The sequence below is a fragment of the Bos indicus x Bos taurus genome, chromosome 22 (assembly GCF_003369695.1).
Source record: "Bos indicus x Bos taurus breed Angus x Brahman F1 hybrid chromosome 22, Bos_hybrid_MaternalHap_v2.0, whole genome shotgun sequence".
Lineage (NCBI taxonomy): Eukaryota > Metazoa > Chordata > Mammalia > Artiodactyla > Bovidae > Bos > Bos indicus x Bos taurus.
In genome coordinates, this window is record NC_040097.1 from 29158441 (window position 1) to 29184732 (window position 26292).

At 39.1% G+C, this 26292-nt stretch overlaps 1 protein-coding gene across 14 annotated transcripts in view; it reads left to right on the top strand.

Moving 5' to 3' along the window:
- The window catches only part of MITF (melanocyte inducing transcription factor), a 228773-nt gene that overhangs the window by 190722 nt on the left and 11759 nt on the right, over nucleotides 1-26292 (top strand). For 6 of the 14 annotated variants that reach the window (XM_027523870.1, XM_027523871.1, XM_027523882.1 and 3 more), the window contains 6 exons: nucleotides 2845-3072; nucleotides 4124-4207; nucleotides 6326-6421; nucleotides 16714-16831; nucleotides 18783-18857; nucleotides 24566-24641. In XM_027523870.1, the coding sequence (XP_027379671.1) occupies nucleotides 2845-3072; nucleotides 4124-4207; nucleotides 6326-6421; nucleotides 16714-16831; nucleotides 18783-18857; nucleotides 24566-24641 (677 nt within the window). The remainder of the gene's footprint in view (nucleotides 1-2844; nucleotides 3073-4123; nucleotides 4208-6325; nucleotides 6422-16713; nucleotides 16832-18782; nucleotides 18858-24565; nucleotides 24642-26292) is intronic. The other 8 variants (XM_027523872.1, XM_027523873.1, XM_027523879.1 and 5 more) reach the window with 3 other exon arrangements.

Sequence of the window (26292 nt, forward strand, 5' to 3'; positions counted from 1 at the left end):
AACTCGACTGGAATGGTATTGCCACAGGGCTGCAGTCAATTACAGATTATGTCAGCTGTTTTTTTGTCTTTTTTTTTTTTTTACATGAAGCACGTGCACTCTAGTTTGCCACAGACCTCACCACCCCATAGATCATGACCTCCTTTATGTTACCTATTTTAGGTGTTGGATTGGTGATGTCTGGGGATGTTCTGTCTTCTCCATAATGTTTATAGCCAGTCCGTTCTTAACTTACTTAAAAATATATTGACAGTAAAAGGGAAACAATACATCCCACTCTGAGCATCCCAATCTGGTTGTAGTAAAGACCTCACTGACAGTGCTGAACAGACAAGAAGTTGCTTTTTTCCTTACTAAAGCCTGAAATTCTGATTCATTTAAAGAATAAGGATCTGCCAGTGAATTAACATTTATTTTTAAATGTGCAGCCCTTTCTTTTTTAAGTGTAATAGTGAAATAAGCACATTACACCCATTGCCCTCATTTGATGTTTATTTTAGTAATGTCTATTGTCCTCATCATTATCATGTCTGGACCCTTTATGAAACTTAAAATGTTTCTGTGCACGTTAGATCAGTCATTTGAAAGAATTTGAGATTGTCAACTAAAGGACTTCATTAGCCTGGGCATTTGGACAAAATTATTAAATTTCAAATTCTTGTACTTAAAATATCTCACCATTTCAGCAGTGCCTATCAGCCATTATCATAATTTTAAATATATATCTGTTTGTGTTTTCCTTCCTTTGCTTCACCCCAGACTCTCAGTGTCATAAAGCTGACAATTGTATCTACTTGCTCACAATGTGCATTCTTTGCCTGGAACGGCATTTAGCACATAATACCATTAAATAATGGAATGAATAAATGAGCAAATATACAAATACACCAGTTGTGTATATGATAAATGTATTCTTCTTTAGCACCAAGAATTACATTAAAAGATTTTCAGTGAAAATTGTTATGCTTCCTAATTTGAGGACTAAATTGGGGAGGTGTGTATTTCTTAATTTCCATGTAAATATGTATTCGAAAGTGCCTCTGTGGATATATGTATTTTTCCTTTTCTATTTCGAATAGCTCCCCCTTTTCCTGATGCAAGGTCAGGAGGAAATTTATTTATCTATCCAGCTAAGAATAAGATGTACCTTGAGACCTGGATGCAAGATGAGACTGCTGAACTCGAAAGTTCATCAGGGACTCCCACATACTAAAGGACACTCTTTCTGTGTTTGGAAGGGGCCAAGTTACTCATCCATTAGAAAAGTCTCATGTGTAGCTTTTAGGCAGTGTTCTCCAAAGAGGGCATCTAGCTCTTAACCTATTGCTGAAAGAGAAATAGCATTGTCTATTAATACTACTGGAACTAAAGATGAATAGTGAATTGGCCTTGATCTGACAGCGAGTTTGACTTTGATAGCTCATCCCTTAAAAAAGGTTCTTTTATATTTATGAAAAAAAGGCATGACGTCAAGCTGGGTGGGATGGGGGGCGGTTGATATCAATATTTAAGAGCAAACTTGTAGGGCTTCCAAAAAAAAAAAAAGCCCTTTGTGTGAACTTTTTTTTTTTACATGCATAACTAATTAGCTTAGGTTATTATAAGCAGGGCTGCTGTGATGAAGTTTCCGGTGGTGTCTCGGGACACCTTGTTTATAGTGCTTTCTCTATGCCAGTCTACGAATTGGAGTTACAGAAAGTAGAGGGAACGAATAGTCTACTGTTTCTTGTTGGATTGGGGCCACCTAAAACGTGGTTATGCTGGAAATGCTAGAATATAATCACTATCAGGTGAGCTTTATTCTTATATTCAGTCTCTGAAATGTAATTCATAAATTGAGTGTTTCACCTTTTCGTGTTATTGTAGTAGACACACAGTTTTCAGTTGGTACGTGTCTTCCTTTTTAATGTTGTTTATTATTTGATGCCATAAGCAGTAATCCAATGTAGTTTTGAACAGAGTAAATATTAGTAGGATTTTTTTCCCTCTTGTGCATGGCTGTATTCTCCCCATGACTCCTATTCTTAGCTCATAAGAATAAATTGTGTTTCTCAAGGAAAAAGTGACTATATTGAGTATCATTGATTTTGTTTAAAAGCTTCGTATTGTCTATTAATGTCTTATGAGAAACAAGGTGAAAATATACTGGTGGCTTAATATACATGCCTTTAAAAACATATCCAAAAAGAAAAAACAAACAAACACATCTGTGGAAGTGTTTTTTGTGTTTGAAAGAAACTACTTCATGTGGAACTGCTTTTTATGTTGAGTTTAAGATCTTAATTAAAATGTTGAATACTCATGTCCCAATGAAAGTGGGAAGAATTAATCTGCAACTGGTGGATTTAATCATCAGAATGTTTCTGTTTATGTTCTACAACCATTTTATAGTTGTTTCTAAAGGAGGTGGTTTTTTTTTAAAAACAAAACAGAAAGCTATTATATTTGCCAAAGAAAACTGAAATAAGTTATACACCTTCTTCTAGATTATTGTTTTGATCTTAATAAACTCTTTCAGATATGTGTTAGAAAATGTTTACCCTACAGATGGTTGCAGATTTTTGGCTATTATGCATGAGAAGAAGGGCACAAGGTTTTAAAGAGATGGACTGTTAATTAGCAGGGAAATGAAACCAGGCAGAGTATTAACCCAAATCCGAAGAGTTAGCCTTTAAACTTCAGTAATAGCAAAATCCATTAACACAGTGCCTGGTACCTAACAGGGGCTTAATAATCTATTCTGTTAACGGACTGGCCTGTCTCATGCTTGTGCCTGAAAAGAAGAGCCGTCCAAAACTCACCAATAACGGCACTTTCTTCTCTTCCCTCCATGGCTATGTTCAGGTGCAGACCCACCTCGAAAACCCCACCAAGTACCACATACAGCAAGCCCAAAGGCAGCAGGTAAAGCAGTACCTTTCTACCACTTTAGCAAATAAACATGCCAACCAAGTCCTGAGCTTGCCATGTCCAAACCAGCCTGGCGACCATGTCATGCCACCAGTGCCGGGGAGCAGCGCACCCAACAGCCCCATGGCTATGCTTACACTTAACTCCAACTGTGAAAAAGAGGTAATTCATGTCTCCTCCCCTCTCCTTTCTCTTACACTGAATGACTGTCTGTTGGATCTCCCTCCTGCACTTGATTGTGGACTCTAGTCTGTCCGCGTGGCCACCTTCACCGGCCTTTGTCCCAGACTCCCCATGCTAGCTGTCATCCTCTAGCCTCTTGTCCCTGTCACTGTCACTGGGTTATTGGGTTATGGCTCCAGGCAGGGGACTTGGCCCCCTCGGAGCAGAACCTGGAGGCGAGGACCCTTTTTCTCCTATCCCGTTTCTGCTTGTTAGCTGAGTGTTCTCTTCCATGCCTTTCCATTTACAAAGCGTTGAAAATGCAGGGAGAGAAGGGAAGGTGGAAAAGGGATAGTAAAAATAGAAAAGGTGTCGGACAGGCAGTTTAGAAGTTCCGCTTGCTGTGAATGTCTGGAATATTATTTTTATTTCTTCCTGAGCTGGAAAGGAAAAACAAAAAAAGCACAGGGTGTGCATGGCTGGATTGAAAGAATATATAGTACATGAGAATCTAACAGAAAAGCAAAGATTTCCTTGCTGGGTGAATTCGGTTTCCTTAATAAATTGCTGCTGCTGGTGAAAGCTGCTTTTTATAAAGGCTGGGTTGGAGACAAGACTCAAATATACCTCAAAGCTAATTGTGGCACCAAAATTTGAAGCATACCTAAAAGGCAAGTTGTGATTTAATGCCTGTTATTTCCAAATTATGAGATGATGAGCATCATTTTAATGGAGTTTGATTGTCCTCTGAAATGTTCACGTGATTTCAGAGGTAACCCTTCTGAAGTTTGGTTGATTTTAATTTCTAGAGGGACTAAGTCTTCTCCCTTTTACCCAAACCAACCATCTTATTTTTCTCTGTCCATGCTTGTCATCTGTCAGACTGATTTGATGGAAGTTCTTCCTTCATTATTTCATTTCTTGGTCACATTCCACTTTACTGGAGAGCTTAGTTCATCTTGTTGCTACACCATCAACCTCATGTGAAAATGTCACTGAACAGTCATTTGCAAATCCAAGTCATGGGCTGATTTTGCTTGTGTTTTTGCAGGGATTTTATAAGTTTGAAGAGCAAAACAGGGCGGAGAGCGAATGCCCAAGTATGAACACACATTCACGAGCATCGTGCATGCAGGTACTGAATGACTCGGCAGCCCAAGGATATAACACTTTGTAATGAGGATCTATATTTGTGGCTAATCACACCTTCCTAATGACTTTGGATTTTTGCCCCCACCCCCACTGATTTTTTTTTTAAATCATTATGTCTCATGATTTAAAAACTACTAGGGAAATGATACTAAAATGCATTTTTCCCTGAGTTGCTATAAGGTGTTAAACTGTGCTAAAATACATAAATTTTAATAAATAAGATGTAAACTGCTGTACTTCATTTAGATACCATTATCAAAGTATGTTATACAAATTTATGGGTTAGCAACTTGGACAGAATATCTGTAAAACCAAGATGTGTGTATGTGTGAGATCTATATAGTTTTATAAAATGAAATCTCATGGAAAATATTTTTGGAAACTTTATTTATTCATTTAATGATAATTCATGAATCTTTTCCCAAGCAATGAAAATTTCTTCTGTGACATCCTGTTTAATGGATATATAAATTATGTTACATCCATTTATTAATTATATTTGTATATTTTAAATGAGTGCATGGATATATAAGAGGAAGAAAAAAAATTTTTTTTTGCTTTTTATCAACATGTATGACTCTTTTCATAAGAGAACAAATTATTTAAAAAATTCTCTCACACCAAAGCCAGTAATTTCCTTTCCCTGAAAAAAAAAAAAAAAAGATTAAACATTTACAAAGAAAGGTTGCTCATAAGTCTTCTGGCCCATTTTCCAGTTTACCAATTCACTTCGAAAGTCATCTGTTAAACAGGACATACAATTGGTATACCTGGAAAGGAAACAGTACTGGCAGTTACTCAAAACTGACCTCCATTTATTCTTCTCTGGAGTTACTCAGTGACACTCATTTTTTGAATGTATGCTGTATGCTTGGCACTGTGAGCACTTCATATGGTTTGTCCTGAAATCTCACAAGAATCCAGTAAGGGCATAGTATTATTAACCCCATTTTACAGATTGGCACACTGTGACTCTTAAAGATGAGGGGCAGTGATCCAACCCAGAAAGTGGGAGAACCGAGATTCTGACAAGCGCCATGATGTTGAAGCCTGTCTTCTTTAACTATGGCAAAGAGGCACACAGGAGCATCCCTCTGAGTTCTGAGCTTTCACTGTGTACTTGTGAAGCACTATTAAGACCCAAGCAGGTGTTTGCATGCTCGCGCACGTGCGCACACACACACACAACACACAACACACACACACACACACATACCAAGTAGATCAAATACATAAGATGTTTACGAAGAAATGTTTTCACAGACTTGTCTTTGCAACTGCTGCAATGCACATGTAATCACTGTTGTTTATTATCATGACTGATGTTTTGGTACTTTAGAAATAAAATTGATCTAGAGGGAATGTCAGCTCCACGACTGTAATGATAACCTCGTCCTGGTGCTCTCCTCCGGGAGTGCCAAGCACACTGGCAGGCATACAAGGAGAGACTTAGTTTACAAGTCATTGTAAGGTTACTGCAGGGCTAACCAGTGGCCTGGGAGCCACAGCGCCCCCCACATCCTATGGGAACAAAGGGTTGAACAGCCATCTGTGGTTTTTTTTTTTACTCCAAGGAGGGTGTGGGAAATGTACTGGATATAAATTTAGATGAGAAAAGGAAAAGGCAGCTATCATTCAAGATGAAGTTTCCTGGTTCCTCTTTCCAGTTTAGGGCAGGCAGTTTTATATAACAATTGAAAGCATAGTTCAAACTGTGGCTCTAACCCCTCTTCGATGTGTGACTTTGGGCAAGCTGCTTCTCATGTATCTCACCTGAAAAATTGCTGTAATAATAGCACCTGTTCTGGTAGGGTTATTGTCAGGGTAAATCAGTTAGTCCATAAAAAGCCCCGAGCCCAGTGACTGGCACCTAGTAATCACTCACTATGTGCTGGTTGCATGTATCATCCTCCTCATCACCCATTAGCATTAATGGTCTTCAGTAATGTATTCCTTTGAAGAGAAAGAGGACAGTCATCTCTTAGACTCTAACTAAAGAGTGTTACTTCTTTAGATCAGGAAAGACCATGGATCTCTCTTTGGATTGCTTTGCACAGTTTTTGCTTATATCTCTCTCTCTTCCATTGCCTTTTTCCCTCAGATGGATGATGTAATTGATGACATCATTAGCCTAGAATCAAGTTATAATGAAGAAATCCTGGGCTTGATGGATCCCGCCTTGCAAATGGCAAATACGGTATTGGTGATATTTTTATTTTTCTAAAAAAAAGCTCGAGATATTATTTCCAGTGTTTTTTCCCTGTTCCTGAATTTTCAGTTTCTCTTTGCAAGTGATTCTTTGAGAAGTTAATTCATGAGGCAGAGAAATATCTCAAGATCACAGATAAATGACTCAAACATTAGAAATTAAGAATTGCTCGTGAGTTTATCAGTAACCCCATGATAAAGCTCTGCATTCCCTGGAGTCCAAGTTCACTTTCAATAACATGCTAGGTTTTCTAACTCCCATCCGCGTCTGATGCCTAACTTGTATACTGCTGCCGAGGGAAATACTGTGTGTTGTGTTATTTACAGTGGTTTTCTGGTCAGCCTGAAAACATAATACACTTTTTAAAGGAGATCCCTTACTATTGACAGGTGATTAAGTGATGTTCAGTTTGCCCCATTTCAATGGCAAATTTATTCCAATTTTAGTTCATTAAGCAGGGGTCATATTTGCTCTTCTCTGTTAAGTATTCCTGTCTGCAGTTGGAGCCTTGCCTGTAGAGTTTATTTTCTTTCACTCCTTCCGTTTGCATCTTTCTTGGTTCTCGCAGGAATTCCTTGAGTCATGTTGGGATTCTCTCATTGCCCTCCATTTTAGGGTTAGGAAAGGTTAGCTTGTGTTGCCCTAGGTTATACAGGTCAGATGTGTCAGAGCTGGGACACAGTACATCTTTGAATGCCTGCTGCTGCTGCTGCTAAGTCGCTTCAGTCGTGTTTGACTCTGTGCGACCAGAGCCCATATGCGACTCTGCGCGTCCCATAGACGGCAGCCCACCAGGCTCCCCTGTCCCTGGGATTCTCCAGGCAAGAACACTGAAGTGGGTTGCCATTTCCTTCTCCAATGCGTGAAAGTGAAGTTGCTCAGACGTGTCTGACTCTTAGTGACCCCATGGACTGCAGCCTACCAGGCTCCGATGCCCTTGGGATTTTCCAGGCAAGAGTACTGGAGTGGGGTGCCATTGCTTTCTCCGATTTGAATGCCTAGTCCCATCATTTTCTGTTTTCTATTCAAGCAATGCCATGAGACTGTCATATTCTTTAGTAATTAGTATGTTTTGGGGGGTATACTATTTTTATTAACATTTAAATTTCACCAAGAGTTCAAGAATATGCTAGCCTTCTGTTCAGATTTTTGAAATGAAAATAAAATGGACAAACAGCTTTAAGGATGCAATATATTTAAGACTGCATAATATACTCACCAGCTGGACAATCTAGGGGTGGTGTAACTATACACTTAGGAGACAAGCCCTGGAAGTGGAGGAAGAACCTACCATTCAGGACTAAACAGAGGACTCTGGTTGCTGACAGAATCTCCCCTTGACTTCAGGCTTGACACAAACCGAGCAAATCTATCAGTATTGCTGATAGATTTGACACACTTGACACACACTCACATGATACAAACCAGCGAGTTCAGGACAGTTACAGGATAGATTGGCCAGAGCTGGTTCGGATTGTGGAGCCAGTCTGAAGCAAGCAAGATTGGTTGGAGGATAGAGTCATCTTTTAAAAACCACTAATTTACGGGGTTGCAAAGAGTCGGACACAACTGAGAGACTGAACTGAACTGAATTTCTACACAAGTTCCTAAGATGCTTTTCCTAAACAGGGTAGTAATTGGTTTTTAAAAGAGTAACTTCCATGGTGGTAAAAAGGGTGAAAGGGAGTTGTTGGCTAGTGGTTATAGAAATTCAGATTTGCAAGATGAAAAAGTTCTGGAGATGTGCTACCCAACAGTGTGAATACACTTAACACAATGGAACTGTACACTTAAAAATAATTAAAAATGGTGAATTTTAAATCATATTTTTTTAACCACAGAATTTTTTTAAAGACTAAATTCCAATGATAAATTTCCTGGGCAAGGGAATGTAGTAGCTTTTACTTATTTATACCAAAATCCCTAGAAAACCAATTTTTTATAGTTACGTTTTCTTTTCTATCTTGATCCAGTCCTTTAAGTCACCTTCTTGAAGTCTTGAGGAGTAAGACTCCCCTCAAAACCTCTGAGTTTTTTCTAGATTGTTTAGTTTTGTCAATTTACTGCCCGTTTAAACTCACCCCCTATTTTGAAAGAACTAAATATTATTTCTAACAAATGTTTCCTTGCCAAACTCGTCCCACCCTCTCTCAGCCCTGGGTCAGCTTCTGTGGAACCCTCTTACTTTCAGCTTTATGCATCCGTGAGGCAGACTGTGCCTGTCAGTAGTCAGAATCCTAGGACGAACAGGAGCAAAAACCTTGGAGGAGCTTGCGCTCAGGAGTTTATAATTTTTACATATAATTTTTACATATACCCATGGGGTCGCTAGGAGTCGGACACGACTGAGCGACTTCACTTTCACTTTTCACTTTCATGCATTGGAGAAGGAAATGACAACCCACTCCAGTGTTCTTGCCTGGAGAATCCCAGGGACGGGGGGAGCCTGGTGGGCTGCCGTCTATGGGGTTGCACAGAGTCGGACACGACTGAAGCCACTTGGCAGCAGCAGCAGCAGCAAGTCATTTCAGAAGAACTTTGCTGACAAGGGTGGTAATTTTCCAGTGGCATCAAATGGATACCTGTGCATACTCAGGAGAACTATAGGATTGACATGATTCTTTTAAATTATTTTTTTTTTTTAAATTTTCCCCAGTGATGAGGACCTCAGATGTCATCTGATCTAACCTAGTACTCACTGCCTGAATTTCCTCTTGCACATCCTTTGTATTCCCCTTCAAAATATCAGGCTTTCAGCTTCTTGAAAGCTTCCAAATCTACACTCACAAGTGAAGCAGTGTAACACAGTGGTTGGGAGTTGAGGATTTACTGTCAGACCTGGATTCAAATCCTAAGTCTGCCGTTTACAGCCTGGCCTTGCACATTACTTGGTTTCTTGAAGTCCTCCATTTCCTTATTTGTAAAATGAAACTGATCATTGTTTCTCCTTGACATGGTCATCTCCTAAATTATGAATTGTTGTTGTTTAGTCATTGAGTCCTTTCCAACTCTTTTGTGACCCCACGGACTGTAGCCCACCAGGCTCCTCTGTCCATGGGATTTCCCAGACAAGAGTAGTGAATTGGGTTGCCGTTTCCTTCTCCAGGGGATCTTCCCAACCCAGGGATCAGACCCCTGTCTCCTGCATTGGCAGGCAGGCTCTTTACCACTAGCCCCCTGGGAAACCCTAAAGTATGTACAGCATTTAGCATTGGAAACATAGCTTGTTCTCAACAATGTCTAAATTATTATATATAATTTATTATAGTTTAAATAATTTTGATAGTATTTTATCCACGTGATATTCACTCAGCACCTGTAATATGCCAACTCTACATTAGAATAATATCATATTCAATAATGGAAATATTTCTCATAGTGAGTCTCTCTGTGGATGTGGATCCCAGTTTGCCCCGTGGAAAACTTGTCCTTGTGACAACCCTCTGAAGACATGACCTTTAGACTGAATACCCGTGTCCCCTCGGTCAGTCTACGCTGGAGTAGATATCCTAGTCCGATTGCTCCTGAACTCACTTTAAGATTGATTTAGCCTTTATTAGATGCCTCATAGAAGAAGGCAATGGCACTCCACTCCAGTACTCTTGCCTGGAAAATCCCAGGGACAGAGGAGCCTGGGGGCTGCAGTCCATGGGGTCGCTAGGAGTCGGACACGACTGAGCGACTTCACTTTCACTTTTCACTTTCATGCATTGGAGAAGGAAATGGCAACCCACTCCAGTGTTCTTGCCTGGAGAATCCCGGGGACAGAGGAGCCTGGGGACTGCAGTCCATGGGGTCGCTAAGAGTCGGACACGACTGAGCGACTTCACTTTCACTTTTCACTTTCATGCATTGGAGAAGGAAATGGCAACTTACTCCAGCGTTCTTGCCTGGAAAATCCCAGGGACAGAGGAGCCTGGGGGCTGCAGTCCATGGGGTCGCTAGGAGTCGGACACGACTGAGCGACTTCACTTTGACTTTTCACTTTCATGCATTGGAGAAGGAAATGGCAACCCACTCCAGTGTTCTTGCCTGGAGAATCCCAGGGACGGGGGAGCCTGGTGGGCTGCCGTCTGTGGGGTCACAGAGAGTTGGACACGACTGAAGCGACTTAGCAGCAGCAGCAGCAGCAGCAGATGCCTCACATGTGACCAGTGCTGGGTGAGGTGCTATGGATGCAGATGAGTCAGGTCTCCTCCCTGGTCTCACTGGGCTTACAAGTTTAGAAAAGGAGACCACTTCAGACTTTGAATGGAGAAGGATAATTCAGAAGCAGAGAGACCATCTCAGGGGAGTCCGCAGATAAGAAAGAATCCCCAGGGCAGATTTTAATTAATCCCCAGTCAAGAGAAGAGTAACCTGCAGCGCCCTCAGGGGGCACTGACCTTGTCCTGGTCCCCATTTCTCTTCTGTGTTCTCCACATCAGAGCTTTCCCGCAAGAAACTATTTCGGCATTTTACAACTGGCAGAAAGGCACGGTAACACAGAAGGTAGGAACACAGACTCTCAGCCAGACATCTGAGTTCAGTACATACTCTGGAGTGAGTTATTTGTCTTTGCCTCACTTTCCTTCACTGGAAAATGGGGATAATAATAGCATCTAAAACAAGAGAACCTATGCCATCACTAAATGTTAGTTACTAGCTCTTATTCTTGATAAAATTGGGTTTTAATTGTTAGAATTAAATAATAGAACCAACTACAACTTACTAACATTTTAATGTTTTCCCCACAGTGAAGTTTAAACTTAATATTCTTTATGTTGGGCTTTTTTTTTCCTTTTAGTTGGTTCTTTGAAATGGTCTATTTCAAGTTAACTATTTTAAAAAATAAAGTGGAAGGAACACTTAGAGAGGAAACTATCCTAGAGAGGAAACTATCCTAAGGGAATTGGAGTCTAGAAATAACTATTCTGAGAGCACAAGGGCCCTCTTGTACCATCGAAAACAAAGAATAAAAGTCCCAGTTTACTTCTGCTTACAGAACTTAATTGATATTCAGAGAAGGGGACCATCCAGGGAGAGAAAAAATAATAACATTTTGCAATTATCATTTACTTGGAAAAATATTCATTTTGGTGGAGCAGAACATGGAAAAACTCGATTCAGACAAAGTTTAGGGAACATACGCACACGTGTCTGCCTTCTCTTTATTTGTCCTAATTGGACTGTGTCTTTTACTGTCCAAGGTACAGCTCATGCACTGGAAGTGAAATCTTGTCCATCAGGTTAATGTGCTGGATAAAAACCCCACAAAGACACAATATATTCATATTAACAGAAGGTGTGCTTGCTCTTCCTTAGCTTTTAAAGTGTTATTTTGACCTAGTAATGAAGTTACCTGTGTTTATGGGGGAATTTTTCAAAATGAGAAAGGGAACCACTGAATCTTTTCCTAAATTTGCATGGCTAGGAGACTGATTTTTAATTAGAAATCCATATTATTTTAATCAGCCTCCCTTTGAGTAGCTTTCATAAGTAACAGCTGTTAATATAAAGAGGCTAAGCCATCATTTAGAGCAGTCTTTCAACCTTGGTACTGTTGACATTTGGGATGGATAATCCTTTGTTGTGGAGACTGTCTTGTCTGTTGTAGGATGTTTAGCAGGATCCCTGGCTTTTACCCACTGGGGGCCATTCACACCTTGCCATCTCACAGTGACAACTCAGAATGTCTCGAGATAGTGACAAATGTCCCCTGGGGAAAAGGGGCAAAATCACCCCAGTGGAAAAAGATTTGGAATATGGAGTAGTCACTTGAGCCACACATATCCCCTCATTTCTGTGCTTAGATCTGCATTGCAATCCACGGGATGTTTGGTAATTCATGTGGCAGATAGTTCTGTTAATCAAAGTGAAAATTAGTTTGACTGCCCAAAAACTGTGACTTCCCTGGTGGCTCAGACAGTAAAGAGGCTGCCAGCAAGGCACGAGACCCAGGTTCGATCCCTGGGTCAGGAAGTTCCCTTGGAGAAAGGAATGGTAATCCGTTCCAGTATTGTTGCCTGGAGAATCCCCATAGACAGAGGAGCCTGGCTAGCTGCAGTCCATGGTGTCACAAAGAGTGGACATGACTGAGCGAAAAAGCCGTAGACAAAGAATATACTTTCAGGAAAACCTCATCGGACATGAATTTGAGCCACTTTGAGAAATAGAGAAGGACAGGGAAGCCTGATGTTCTGCAGTCCATGGGGTTGCAAAGGGTTGGATACAACTGAGTGACTGAACAATGAAACATAGTTTATCAGTCACTTTAAAAGCAGGTACTCTGTTTCACTTGTGCGTGCCTCTTCAGTCATGTTCGACTCTTTGTGACCCCCATGGACTGTATGTAGCCTGCCAGGCTCCCCTGTCCCTGGAATTTTCCAGGCAAGAATACTAGATTGGGTTGCCTTTCCCTTCATCTGGGGATCTTCCCCACCCAGAGATCAAACTCGCATCTCCTGCGTCTCCTGCATTGGCAGGCAGATTCTTTATCACTGCACCACCTGTTTCACCCACTTTATCTTGTTTACTTTTTACAAAACCCTGTGAGATGGGTGATATGACTGCTACTTTTCAGAGAGGGACATCTCACCTCACAGAGTTGAATATCATTTGGCATGTCAGAGGCAGCTTCTAACCTGAGTCACTGGTTCCTTAGCCCAGGATGTAAATGACTGCACCATTCATTTGTAAATTTGAGTACCCACAGTTAGTGAGCAACTGGGTTTTTATTTGCTCAGGTTCATTTGGAGATTAACTGAAAATTGCAGTTTTGATTATTGGTTATTTGATTATTGAAAATTATCAGCAGGTTGATCCTGCTCTCCTCCCAATAATACGATTAACATGCAATGTGAACCTCCTATCAGAAACCTGCACTCAGAGCAATACCTTGATGTTCCTTTTTGTAAAGTCAGCATGATAAGTTACAAAGATTGCCTTCTAACCTCTGTGCCTGGCTCAGAGTAGGCACCCACAAAATTAAGTTTTCCTCAGCAAAATATCCCAGCAGGCTCTATGATGCCCACTCCTAACCAGCAAGATTGGAAAAGCTGCCGAAGCGAGAAATCTTTTCAAGAACTCTCCAGAGGGTTATAAGCTGCTTTTTCAACTGGAAGTAATGATGTTTGACCTCAGTGGAGTGCCCAATAAGGCGTCTTGTTCCAAAGATTTTAATTCATCTCTCTTTTTGGTCAGCCCTGCTGTCAGTCCACACAGTCTTCTCTGTAGTTTTTAACCCCTACTCAATCCATTTCTCAGAGAAGGCGATGGCACCCCACTCCAGAGCCTGGTAGGCTGCAGTCCATGGGGTCTCGAAGAGTTGGACACGACTGAGCGACTTCCCTTTCACTTTTCACTTTCATGCATTGGAGAAGGAAATGGCAACCCACTCCAGTGTTCTTGCCTGGAAAATCCCAGGGATGGTGGAGCCTGGTGGGCTGCCGTCTATGGGGTCACACAGAGTCGGACACGACTGAAGCCACTTGTTAGCAGCAGCAGCAATCCATTTCTTTCTGAGTTCTCCCCGCTTCCACCCGACTTGCCCATCCCTCTCTCTCTCTCCCCCACTCTTCTGTGTGTGTCTCTCTTCCTGTTTCCACCCGCCCCCTTGTGTCTTTCTTTGTCTTATCTCCAGTTTTCAATTCTTTCACCCTCTCTTTCTCTTTTTGTGAGTCTGCATTTATTAAGTATATGTACACATAACATCTTCCTTTAGATTGTGGTTAGAAAATATATTCTTATCCTGGAGAAGTTGATAATAGAACATATCTGTTCAGTATCAATCCAGTGATAACTTAGAGGTTTTTTTAAAGTTAGTTGTGTTTATCACTTGCCTATTATTTATTCCTAACAAATTATCATAATAACACAGTTGCATGCTTTGCACACAGTTTGCACATGTGATCTTTATTTCTCAAGCCATGGAAATAATTGTTTTTAGCTTGTGGCATTGAATCTCAAGTCACATTATTGGTTTATTAATACCAGATGAAAGTGAAAGTGAAGTCGCTCAGTCGTGTCCGACTCTTTGCGACCCCATGGACTGTAGCCTACCAGGCTCCTCCCTCCATGGGATTCTCCAGGCAAGGGTACTGGAGTGGGGTGCCATTTCCTTCTCCAAGGGATCTTCCTGACCCAGGGATCGAACCCGGGTCTCCTGCATTCCAGGCAGACGCTTTAACCTCTGAGCCACCAGGGAAGCCCATTAATACCAGATAGTTCTTCCCAAATCTGAAATTCTAGAAGGACAGGAAGATAACTTGAGCAAACTCCAGTAGACAGTGGAAGACAGGGAAGCCTGAAGTGCTGCAGTCCATGGGGTCTCAAAGAGTCAGACATGACTGAGCGACTGAGCAACAATAAAGGAGGAGGATAAAGATACCAGCTTTATAACTTTTGACTCTCTGACTCTACAGTGCTATATCGAGACATTTGAGCCTCTTTCACTTTGCTGTATTAAGTTGGACAGGAATAAAACTAAACACAGGGCAAGGCTGACCTGAGAAGATGACCTGTTTCATATTAAACCACTAAGACAGCTAGTAATCATAGTCATTTTTTTATCAGTTCCTTAGCTAGAGGCCCTTGAAATATGGTTCAAGGGCATTTTACATTATCACATTTTCATATGTATACGTATAGTGAGATATGTGTAATCCATTTCATATGCATAATTTAGATGCTGTCTTCACAAAGGAACAAAAGACTGAATGGAGAAGAGAGATGTGCTCTGCTGATCTGTCTGTTTGAACAGCCCCCAACCCCTAGAGCAAGTGTCATATTAACCTGTTGGAAAACATCTTCTTCTCTGCAGTCTTCCCCCATCTCTCTATCTAGGGATTTAGCTCATAGAGTGTTTATTTAGAAGTCATGACAGGAATATGATACCTGGTGGCTCCCAATGAGAGGAAACACATTTGATTCTATCTTTATTTCATGGTATCTTTTAATCTGTATGTTAGTGGTTATTTGAAAGAATGACACATGCTATATTGTGATATAGCCTCTGTATTACTGTATTACTGAGTATTTTAATCATACTTAAATGCTACTACATTTACTTTTCTCAGATTAGAGTAAAATTCAGAGTGTATAGTCAAGTAAAGGAAGGGCTTAAAGACATAAACTCTCACCTGGTAATGATAGTTTCAGAAATTATTCAAGTTGAGCTGGAAATGGGAAGTTTCTGCTGTGGAAGTAGTGAGATCACTTAACTGTTTTCCAGCAATTAATACTTAGACCTTTATTTCAGGGAGTGGGAAAAGGAAATGTCTTAGATCTCATATGTTTATAAAACTGAGTATCAAACTCATAGCAGAGAGCTAGTCACAGGGAAATGTATACGTACAAAGGGAAGTCATTGTTGGGATAAAACAGATTCACTGCTTGAAAATATTCAGTTCAGAACAAGAGACAAACACTCTTAAGCTCGTTTGGAAAGGCTCAATATTTCTTTTTTTTTTTTTTTAAGTGTTAACATTTTGTTCTTTTATGAAAGTCAGTGGGCTCCCTCTTGTGGCTCTGTGAAAGATTTCAGTTTCAAGGAAAATACCTTTTTAGTATAATAGTAAGGATATCATTTCTTTTCCAATAAGAAAACACTTTTCATTACTTTTCTTTGTAGAGAGAGAGAGGAAGAAAAGGAAGGAAGAAAGTTGACTTTGATGCAAAACCTGACTTGGCTACAAAGCTATGCCACATAGAACATGACTTATAATAATAATAGCCAATGTTTACTGAACATCTACCATAAACTACTAGATGCTATAGATAATGAGTTCACCACATTATCCTTGGTCTCAATGCTCGTGATACACCTATCAGATGGGTTGTATACTGATTTGATGTGTGTGAGATTCTGCCTCCTTTCCTGTCTTTAAGGGAACCCCTAAGGAGACCATATACCTGCAAATGGGTGAAATGGCAAACGTCTCATTTCCTGTATTAACAAATATTTTTTACATGAAATCATTTCTTTTTTTAAAATCAGTTTTTATTGGAGTATAGTTGCTTTACAATGCTGTGTTGGTTTCTGCTGTGCCGCACAGTGAAGCGGCTGCCCACGTCCCTATGTCTGCTGCCTTTGGGACTTCTGTGCCATTCAGGTCACCACAGTGTGTTGGGTAGAGTTCCCTGTGCTCCTCAGCATGATGTTCTCATTGGTTTTCTGTTTTATACTTAGTATCAATGATGTATATATGTGAATACAGTCTGGAATAGGATAAGGGTTTTAGCTGACTAATTTAGGAATCGTTCAATGATTCATTTCCATGACTGTTTTTTTCTCTTTCCAGTTACCTGTCTCTGGAAACTTGATTGACCTTTATGGAAATCAAGGCCTGCCACCCCCAGGCCTCACCATCAGTAACTCCTGCCCAGCCAACCTTCCCAACATAAAAAGGGAGCTCACAGGTAAATTCTCAGCAAACGTGCCTCTCAGTGGAGGTTTTCTGTTCGTGTTTTGTTCAGCAAAGTTATCCAAGTAGTGATCTCCAGAACTATTTCCAACTCACACACTTATGTTTTTAGGTCTGTGCAGTGGTTAAGACATTGAGCTATGTTTTAGCATGGGGTTTTTATACTTGAAAATCCTGGTTTCCAGTATTACTTGAGATGCTGGGAATCAGGTCCCCGTTCCTCCATGACTGCCATCATTGAGTCTGTGGCCGCTGTCCCCTTTGGGGTGAGAGCAGAACACTCCCAGTCTGGATTTTTCCTGGCCCTTAGTAGCATTTGAGTTTGAGAACTCTGATCTGAATTTTCCTTTGACACACGTTCAGACCCACAGTTGGGACAGACTGAGGACATGTTTCTTACTTCTTAAGATGCTTCCTGTTACTTTTGCTCTATAATGTGCAAAAGATTCACTCACAGAGTGAAAAAATAATTTATCAAATGGAGCAATGGGTATCGTTTGCTCTTGAGGCAAGTGTGAAATTAACCTGTTTCGTCATTTTTGTTTAACGCTTTAGGGAAGGCATTTTACCATTAAAACACGATGAAACTGCATTAGAACTGGCATTCTACCCTGCTGGATTTTATGGCCTTCAGCTCATCCAAACCCTTTTTATTATTTGATCCTTGTATCCTACAGGATTCGGTGAATAGACTGAGACTATGGAATATAGATTTGGTGCAAAAAAAAAATTCCTCTTGTATTCAAGCGTATCTTTGAAAGAACAAAAACAAAAGTTCAGAAAATTGTGGCAGGAGAAAGACATTTTAAAAAAAGACATTGATTTGGTTTTTAAAAAGATGATTAATACATAAAAACCATCAAAAGCCAACAAACACATAGGTATCGTACCAGGAAGTAATAATACAATGAAGCTTTAGAAAACATAGCTAAATGAAACTTGTATTAAATAAGGATAAAATATGGTTAGAGTAACATGCATAAAATTCTTGAGTGTAAAATAGGGTTTCGAATTATGTATATGATTGTTTCTTCAGAAAGAAAACCACAGCAGCAAGGGGAAAGAGGATATAAGAAATGGGTGAAGAGGGTGTACATTTATTAAACTTTTTAAAAAAGCAGGTATAACAGACACTATCTCTAGAGTCACTGGTATCTTAGACAATGACCAGTCCAGTCTGGACAAGGGTAAAATGGCAGGAAAAGAGTAAAGGGACAGGAAATGAGGTTCTGAACACTGATAGCTCAGGAAGCAGCACACTATACACAAAAAAGAAGAGGCTTACAAGTCAGCAAATCTGACCTAATAATACCTAATACATTACAATAATATAATACATATGCTATAAATTATGCAACAATATCTATTTTAAAATACAATTCTGGATTATGATAATGTAATGTTTTTATATCACTTCTGAAAGGAAAGTAACAGAGGTTCCCAAATCCCCAGAATTAGTCAAGCAACCCAAAGTTCTTAAATAATGAGTTCATTTCCATGAACCAGTTAGAGATCCAGTTTGGGAGCTTCTTGGCTCAGTTTCTGTCTCAGTGTGTTAACACATCAAAGAAAGACTGAAAAGTGCTATTTCCTGAAAAGGAAATTTGACTGCTGACAATACTCTATTGACAGCAACTTCTCATAATCTCTGGTTATTGATTTTTTTGTTGTTCATACCTGTCTGTCGTTCCAGCCTGTCAGACATTTTTGTTACTGGTCTTCTACCATTTTGTAGAAGCTAAATGTTTGCATTTATTGGATATATGTTGCTTTTGAAAAAAAACAAAGTCTTTGATTCAAAGTTAAAAATTTTTAAACTCTGTTTTTATTTATAGTTAAGTCAGATAAACATCAATTTGTTTAGACAATGAAGTGTGTTTTTTTAATTTACACCACTGTGTTCCTTGAAAAGTTCTGGTTTCTAATGACTTCATTCATGTGCACAGCGTGTATTTTTCCCACAGAGTCTGAAGCGAGAGCATTGGCCAAAGAGAGACAAAAAAAGGACAATCACAACTTGAGTAAGTTGGTTTTATGTTTATTACATTGGAGTTGATGTTCCCCCTTATATCAAAAAGTTTCCAGGCATTTTGAAGGGAAATTGATTTTACCTGTTAAAGGTATATTTTATGGAAGAAAATTGTTTTTTGAAGAGTCCAAAGTATATATTTTGCCTCATATTTTAATCTCAGATTAAAGTGAATTATATACACACACATACACACACTTGTTTTCAGTATCTTGAGGACTGGTTTTTTTCTTTTTTTTGTAAGAGGGAATTTTGATCCCTGACTACCCAATTATAAGTTGCTCACACTGGAACTTAACTAACAAAAGGGGATTATGGAATCACCTTCTCCAGTGAGATTTAAAAGAAAAAAAATGAAACATCTGGAGGAGAGTCGTTGAGTGAGATGAGGTAGCCTCCCAAATTTCTGACTTTAACTGTGATTTTAAAAAAGGTCTTCTATAGGAGAAGGCAATGGCACCCCACTCCAGTACTCTTGCCTGGAAAATCCCATGGACGGAGGAGCCTGGTAGGCTGCAGTCCATGAGGTCACTAACAGTCGGACACGACTGAGCGATTTCACTTTGACTTTTCACTTTCTTGCATCGGAGAAGGAAATGGCAACCTACTCCAGTGTTCTTGCCTGGAGACTCCCAGGGACCGGGAAGCCTGTTGGGCTGCCGTCTCTGGGGTCGCACAGAGTCGGACACAACTGCAGCGACTTAGCAGCAGCAGCTAAGCATCAGTAGAAAAATTGCCATTTGTTGTATAACTTTCTATGAGGAAGTGATTTTTAAAAGGTTAACAGTACTGTAAAATAAAAATTAAAAAAATTTTTTTAATAATTAAGCATTAAAACAGAAAAAACAGAAGTCTTCTAACATTTAAAATTACTTTCTTACATGCTTAATTTACTCTTGATCACATCTTTATGCTTTTTCCTATGAAAATTCAAGATTTTTATTACATAAGCAAGTTCAAGAGGCTGCAAGAAAAAAAGGATTGGACTTGGAAGTAGAAAATTGTGAATTTCTCATCTCAAAATCCTCTGTCCTCTTTTTCCTAAATTGATTTTTAAGGATGAAGTTATGTATGAATACTTTGTCCATGTAAAAATGATAGGATAAGCTCACAGTTCTTCTCTGAGCTCTAAAAATAATCATTGTCGGTTTTTTTGTTCAATTTGTTGTTTGTCTTAGCAACCTTTTCCTGTGTATTTAAGAATACACACCTTTATGCATGCAGAGATTATAATAGAATGATTTTGTCTATGATTTAACACAAATAGTCTCATATAGATGCCTGGTTTTTTACTCAACCGTGTGTCCTAAAGACCTTTTGCTATTACTTCTCTAGATCTATCTACTTTTTAAAAAATGGTTGCATGGTGCTCCACATGTGACTTGTGATATTTAGTCATCCTCCTACTGCTAAGTGTTAGTTCTGTTTCCAGTTTCTCCCTATTATAAACAGTGCCACAGCGAACATTTGCAGACATGGCTCTCTGTGTACAGCAGAGTTAGTTTCTCCAGGGTGAATTCTAAGAAATGGAATTGCTAAGTCCTTAGGGGAAGGCGGTTGTGTCTGTGTGTTTTCTTTGAATAGATCCTGCTCTTCCCAGTTACCCTTTCACTTAGAAGAAACTTTTCTCACCTATTAACCAAGAGATTTTGACTAATATTTCTAAAGTCTCTTCTGGTTTCCAAGTAACTTTACTCTAAGATATTTCTTCTTTTAAAATACATTAGAAATCAGATAATGAGGCAGTCTCTAAAGCTTCTCCAAAACTGAAATGTGGAAAACTAAGTTGGATGTTGGTAAAAACAGTATCTGCCTTTACTTTGTCACCTGGACTCTCAAGTTCAGGGCTGTCTGTAAAGTGCAAACATTATCAGCTCCAACTCTGAGGACAATAAAGCAGTCTTAAGATTTCATTGAACCGTTAGAAATTAATACTCAAGGTTCACTTGCCCATTGCCTTTCCTCTTCAAGGAATTTATCTTGTAAGAGTTTCTGACAAAATGGGCTAAAGATTACATTCATTTATTCATGCATAGCTACTTCTTGAGCCCCATTATGTATAAGGCACTTTTCTACAGAGGTGAACCAGACCGACAGATTTGTCTCCTATCCTGAGAAGCTTACATGTGAGTCAGGGGCAAACAGAATGGGTGAGCAAACAGCTTCATGCAGATGGTGTTTTCAGCACAGGCTAAGTACTGTGAGGGGAATAAAAAGTACATGCGACCACTAGCAAAAGTAGTCATTATACTTTGAAAAAGAAAGACATTGGGAATAGTCTAAATATTTATCAGTAGCGGATTTGTAAAAAATAAATTATGGTACATCCTTATAAAGGACACTCAGTGGCTCTTAAGAAGAATGGTGTTGGTCTGTTTCATCTGTCTACAACGAATTACTGAATGAAGAGAGCAAAACAGCACAATGATATGTATAGGATCCCATTATGTAAAAGGAACACTCTGTGTATGCGTGTGTGTGTGTGTGTGTGTGTGTGTGTGTGTGTGTGTATTTAGAAGATCTAGGAGTCAGCCTTGTCATTGCCAATTTCCTCAGGCATATAGATGTTGGATGGTGTGAAGAGTTGTTTCTTACTTTTTTCTTTACACACTTTGGCATGTTTTGCCATTTTTTTCAAGCTGATATCACTTTTATAGTAAAAATATAGTTGGGGGGAGGCACTGAATTAAAAATAAAATGTAGTACATACAAATGTTGATGATAATAGGTGTCAACAGTACACTGTTAAGTGAGAAAAGATAGATGCAGAATGGGTTTTCGTGTAATTCTGCTTTAGTGATGTTATACTTTATTCGGTTCATGGTTGTTGGAGGCCTAGTGTGTGCTAGGCTCATATGGGTACTTGGAAGACATCAATGATTAAGCATATATAAATAAATAGAAACATGCAAATGTTAGATGGTAGACAGCTGTATGATTAAATGAATGAATGAATGAATGAAATATGTAGATGTTAGATGTCAGAAAGTCCTATGAGGAGGCAGAGTGCAGAGAGGGAAGTAGAGTGTTGGGATGGGCATGGGAGGAGGTGGGTCCCTTCTAAATAGGCAGTCAGGGAGGGCTCACAGGTAAATTTGAGTCACTACTGGAGGAGGGTGAGGGCAGAGCCTTTCAGATATCTGGGGGAAGAGTGTTCCAGGCAGGGGGAACAGCAATATGAGGTCCTAAAGTAGGGAGTGTGTCTGATTTGGTTGAGGAAGGGCAAGAAGCTCATGCAGCTGAGGATAGGAGGAACACAGATGAGTCACAATAAAACGTGATCAGAGGAGGAGAGGAAGAGAAATGAAATCAGAGGGATGGGAACTCCCAGATCCTGGAGGACACCTCAAGGGCAAGCAATTGAAGGGTTTTCAGCAAGAGATTAACAAGCTCTGACTCATGTTTTCACAGCTTATGCACTGTAGATAGACTAATGGGGGTAGGGAATGAAGAGCATGGGTGAAGCAGAAGTACCCCTTGGGAGGACTGCGGTAATCCAGGCAAGAGAAGCTGATGGTTTCTATCAGGCAGCAGCAGGGATTTCAAGTGGACAACTTCTGGAAATATTTCAAAGATAGACCCAGCAGATTTTGCTGATGGATTGAGTATAGGATGTGAAAGAAATAGAGCTACAGAATTGATTCTAAGTTTCTGCTCTAAGTAACTGGGAAAATGGAGTTACAGTGAGGTAAGAAAGCCCGTGGGTGAAGCTTATTGAAAAAAGGAAGATCAGGGGCTGAAGTTTGGAGGGTCAGGGCTGCCCATTGGACCTTTATATGGAGGACTTCCATATGACCTTCCTAAGTCTCTAGTAGTAGACTTATGAGTCTAGAATTCCAGGGAGATGTTTGGGCTGCAAATACGATAGTCATCATTGTATATGTGGTATTCAAAACCATAATACTAAATGAGGTTACCAGGAAGTGAATGTAGATCAAGAAGAGCCTCAAGATCTGTTTCCTGGGTGTACCCCTAGGCCACGTGTGTGCTTATTCTTAGAACATAAAAATAATCACCAAGGATATGTAACAAATTTTACAGTGGTGGTATCAGGCTCATTAGAGACTTTTATTTCATTTTATATATTTCAGTAATATTTGATTTTTTATGAATATTTTATGCTTGGAAAAAGAAAACATGTCACGCTTCAGAGTTTTGGAAGAAGTTAGCTAGATCAGAGGTCCAAAAATTTCTTCTTCAGAGCCAGTGATTATCCCTAACTATTTCTATTTTATAAAAGTCTGATGATAAGACTGTGTTATGCATAACTGATTTAATCTTAGAAATAATCACTCAGCTAAGAAAAAAATGTAATATGCATTGAGAAAATAGTGAATAATACTGTTTATTAAGCATGTAGAATGTTAGTGAGTCAAATATAAATATATATTAGATTTTGTATATGCAAAGTAAAATATTAATACCTTTAATCCAATTTATTAGACTTTAAGTTATTTGGAATTTCTTTTCAGACTAGGTAAATTTAAAACATTTATTAAGTCATATGCCTACTATTTCACTCCCCTTCCCCCAAGAAGATGATTATTCAGTTGAACGTACAACTGGATTTATAAAAGAAGAATGCTGTTAGGATGCATAGTATAGTTGAAGATGCTTGACTTCTAGGATTATTTTATTCATTATTGTAGCCAGTGGACATGTCTGCCTGTTGAGCATTTGAAATGTACCTAATTCAAATTGTGAGTTGCTGCAAGTATAAAATGCACACTGGATTTTGAAAAGTTAGTACAGATAAAAGGATGTTAAATATTTATAAATTTTTATATAGTCTACATGTTGATATTATAATGCTTTTGATATATTGAGTTTAATAAAAATATTAAAGTAGATTTCACTTCTTTGTTTTTACTCATTTAATGAGACTGCTGGAAAACTAAAAACTACATGTGAAACTTTAGTTTTTAGTAGTTTCACATTATGTTTCTGTTGGGTATTCCTGGACTGGAGCAAAGATTTTTGTATGGCCTGTAGGCTGAGAATGTTTTTTTACATTTTTAAATGGTTTAAAATGCCCGAAGAATAATATTTTATGATATGTGAAAATTATATAAAATCCAAGTTTCAATATCCAGTGATTCTTGTTAGTAAACTTGCATCATTGAAAATAGCGTTCAGTTAATATTAGTACATTTTGAATTTTGTCAACACAAAATTTATGGAAATCTGTTTTCTCTTTTGCTGTGTAGGTACTTAATTATATGCTTATTTTTGCTGTTTGGCCTACAGAGAGCTCACTATCTGGCCCTTTGCAGAAAACTTGCTGCCCCTGGGCTGGAGGATCAGGGTCGAGTGCTGGCTATTCTCCACTTACTGCGTCAGGCTGTTCTCCACTTATTGTGTCCTCGTCAGCTCTCTGATATCACCTAGGTAGTTTTGTCATTTGTAACTGAGGATGGTAGCTCCAATTTCAAGAGTTACTAGGGTCAAATGAGAAATTATAATCTCAGGGCTTCATAAATGATACAGCTCTGTACTAAGGTAGCTCATTTTTTAAAGGGGCTCATCTTTTAAAGGGCTTTAACCTCAGTACCAAAACCAGGAAAGTAACTGGGAAATATAGATTCAGGTTTTCATTGTCCCAACCAAGCAGAGATAATACACACATGCCTTTAATGAGATGTGCTAAATGTGTATATGGCACCATTACTAATAGCCCTTTCCTGTGCTCTTTTTTTGAAGTTGAACGAAGAAGAAGATTTAACATAAATGACCGCATTAAGGAACTAGGTACTTTGATTCCCAAGTCAAATGATCCGTGAGTACAATTGCATCATATATTTTTTCGTACCTTAATGTTTTTTCATATGTTGTAAAAAGTGTGCAGATAAAACTAAAGAAGTATCCCTTCTTCCTTTGGTTTCATTTATGCATACCACTTGCTCCTTTCTTTTGGTTGGTTCATCAAACTAAAATCTCAAGAGAAGTGAACTGAGTTGTTCAAAAAGATTATTGGACGTGAGCTGTTCAGCTTTGGAGGTGGGAAGGTGGCTTCCTGAAATCTGAGATTCTTTGACAAACACTGAACTACTAAAAAAATTATCAGTTCATACTGGACAGAGACTTCAGTAGGTGATAAAGCAAGATTTGTTGGCTATTTATTTGCTTTTAAACTCATATAATATAGGCACTGAGAGCTGATATTGGAGATTTCCAGTTTAACAATCTTCAGTAGATAAAAAGTCAGGTTTTTTTCCCCCAAATTTTATGCCCTTTGTTTGTTTTACCAATCAAGGGGAAAAAAATAAATTTTTAATCCTCTTATAAGCACTGGTCAGCTAATTTGGATTTCAGCTTCCAGTCTCTAATGCACTCTTTCAGAGATTACGGTTGTAAAGATAATTTTCCTACCAGCAATGTCAGCAAATAGGACAACAAATACACAATTTTTATCCATTAGAAATTGGCCCATTTGAAGTAAAGGGCTCGAAGATGTATACATTTTAATGGCTCCCACAGGCATTCTATGAAATTAGCCTCTGAATATGACCTTTTAGCTACCTAATAAAATGTAAAGATGAAATCAAGCATTATTCATGCAAGGCTTATTAAATTTGCTATTCACATTATTGTCAGAGAATTTGTGACAAAACCATTGCCCATTCTAAGGTGGTTTTGATGAATGTTCAAGCCAAGTCTCCATCATCAACATTTCACTTTCCCAGGTTTCAAGGAAAGCCGTTTTGAAACTCAAAACATTCAAATTCTCAGTTCTGCAGCACAAATGCATCCTACGAAGGGGCTGTGACCTTCATTTCCTATAGTCAGTCTTGCATGATAGTTGAAATTGAATTCCCATTTTCCTGTTCTTTATCAGCTTTCACTTTTTAGCATATTCTTTTAAACTGCAGCACATGGATCTCTTTAGCAACATATTATGAAATTATGGGGCTGCAGTGAAAGCCTCTATTTGCATATCTTCTTTATTGTATTAGAATACTTATGTGTTTATAATCTGAACTGATAACAATCTTTAATTGTAGGCATTGTTTTAAGATACAGCGGACCGCATCTGTTCTGTCCTAAGCCAGGTTTCTGTCACAGACCTTGGGGCTGCTATAGAGACATAGTCAAGCTGATCACAGTCTCAGCCCCACACCCTCTCCTACCCTAGACTAGGTCTGCCTTTAGTGACTTATGTTTGGAGATCTGTTTACACTTCTGTGTGAGAAAAAAAAAAAAAGGATTGCTCTCATTGCAAAAAAAAAAAAAAAATTGAAAACCCCAAAGCATAATTAATTAATTGGGTCTCACAAGGAGGTGAAACCCAAGGTAAGTGATTTTAATTCTGTGCTTAGTTGCTCAGTCGTTCCAACTCTTTGTGACACCATGGACTGTAGCCTGCCAGGCTCCTCTGTCCATAGGGATTCTCCAGGCAAGAATACTGGATTAGGTTGCCATGCCCTCCT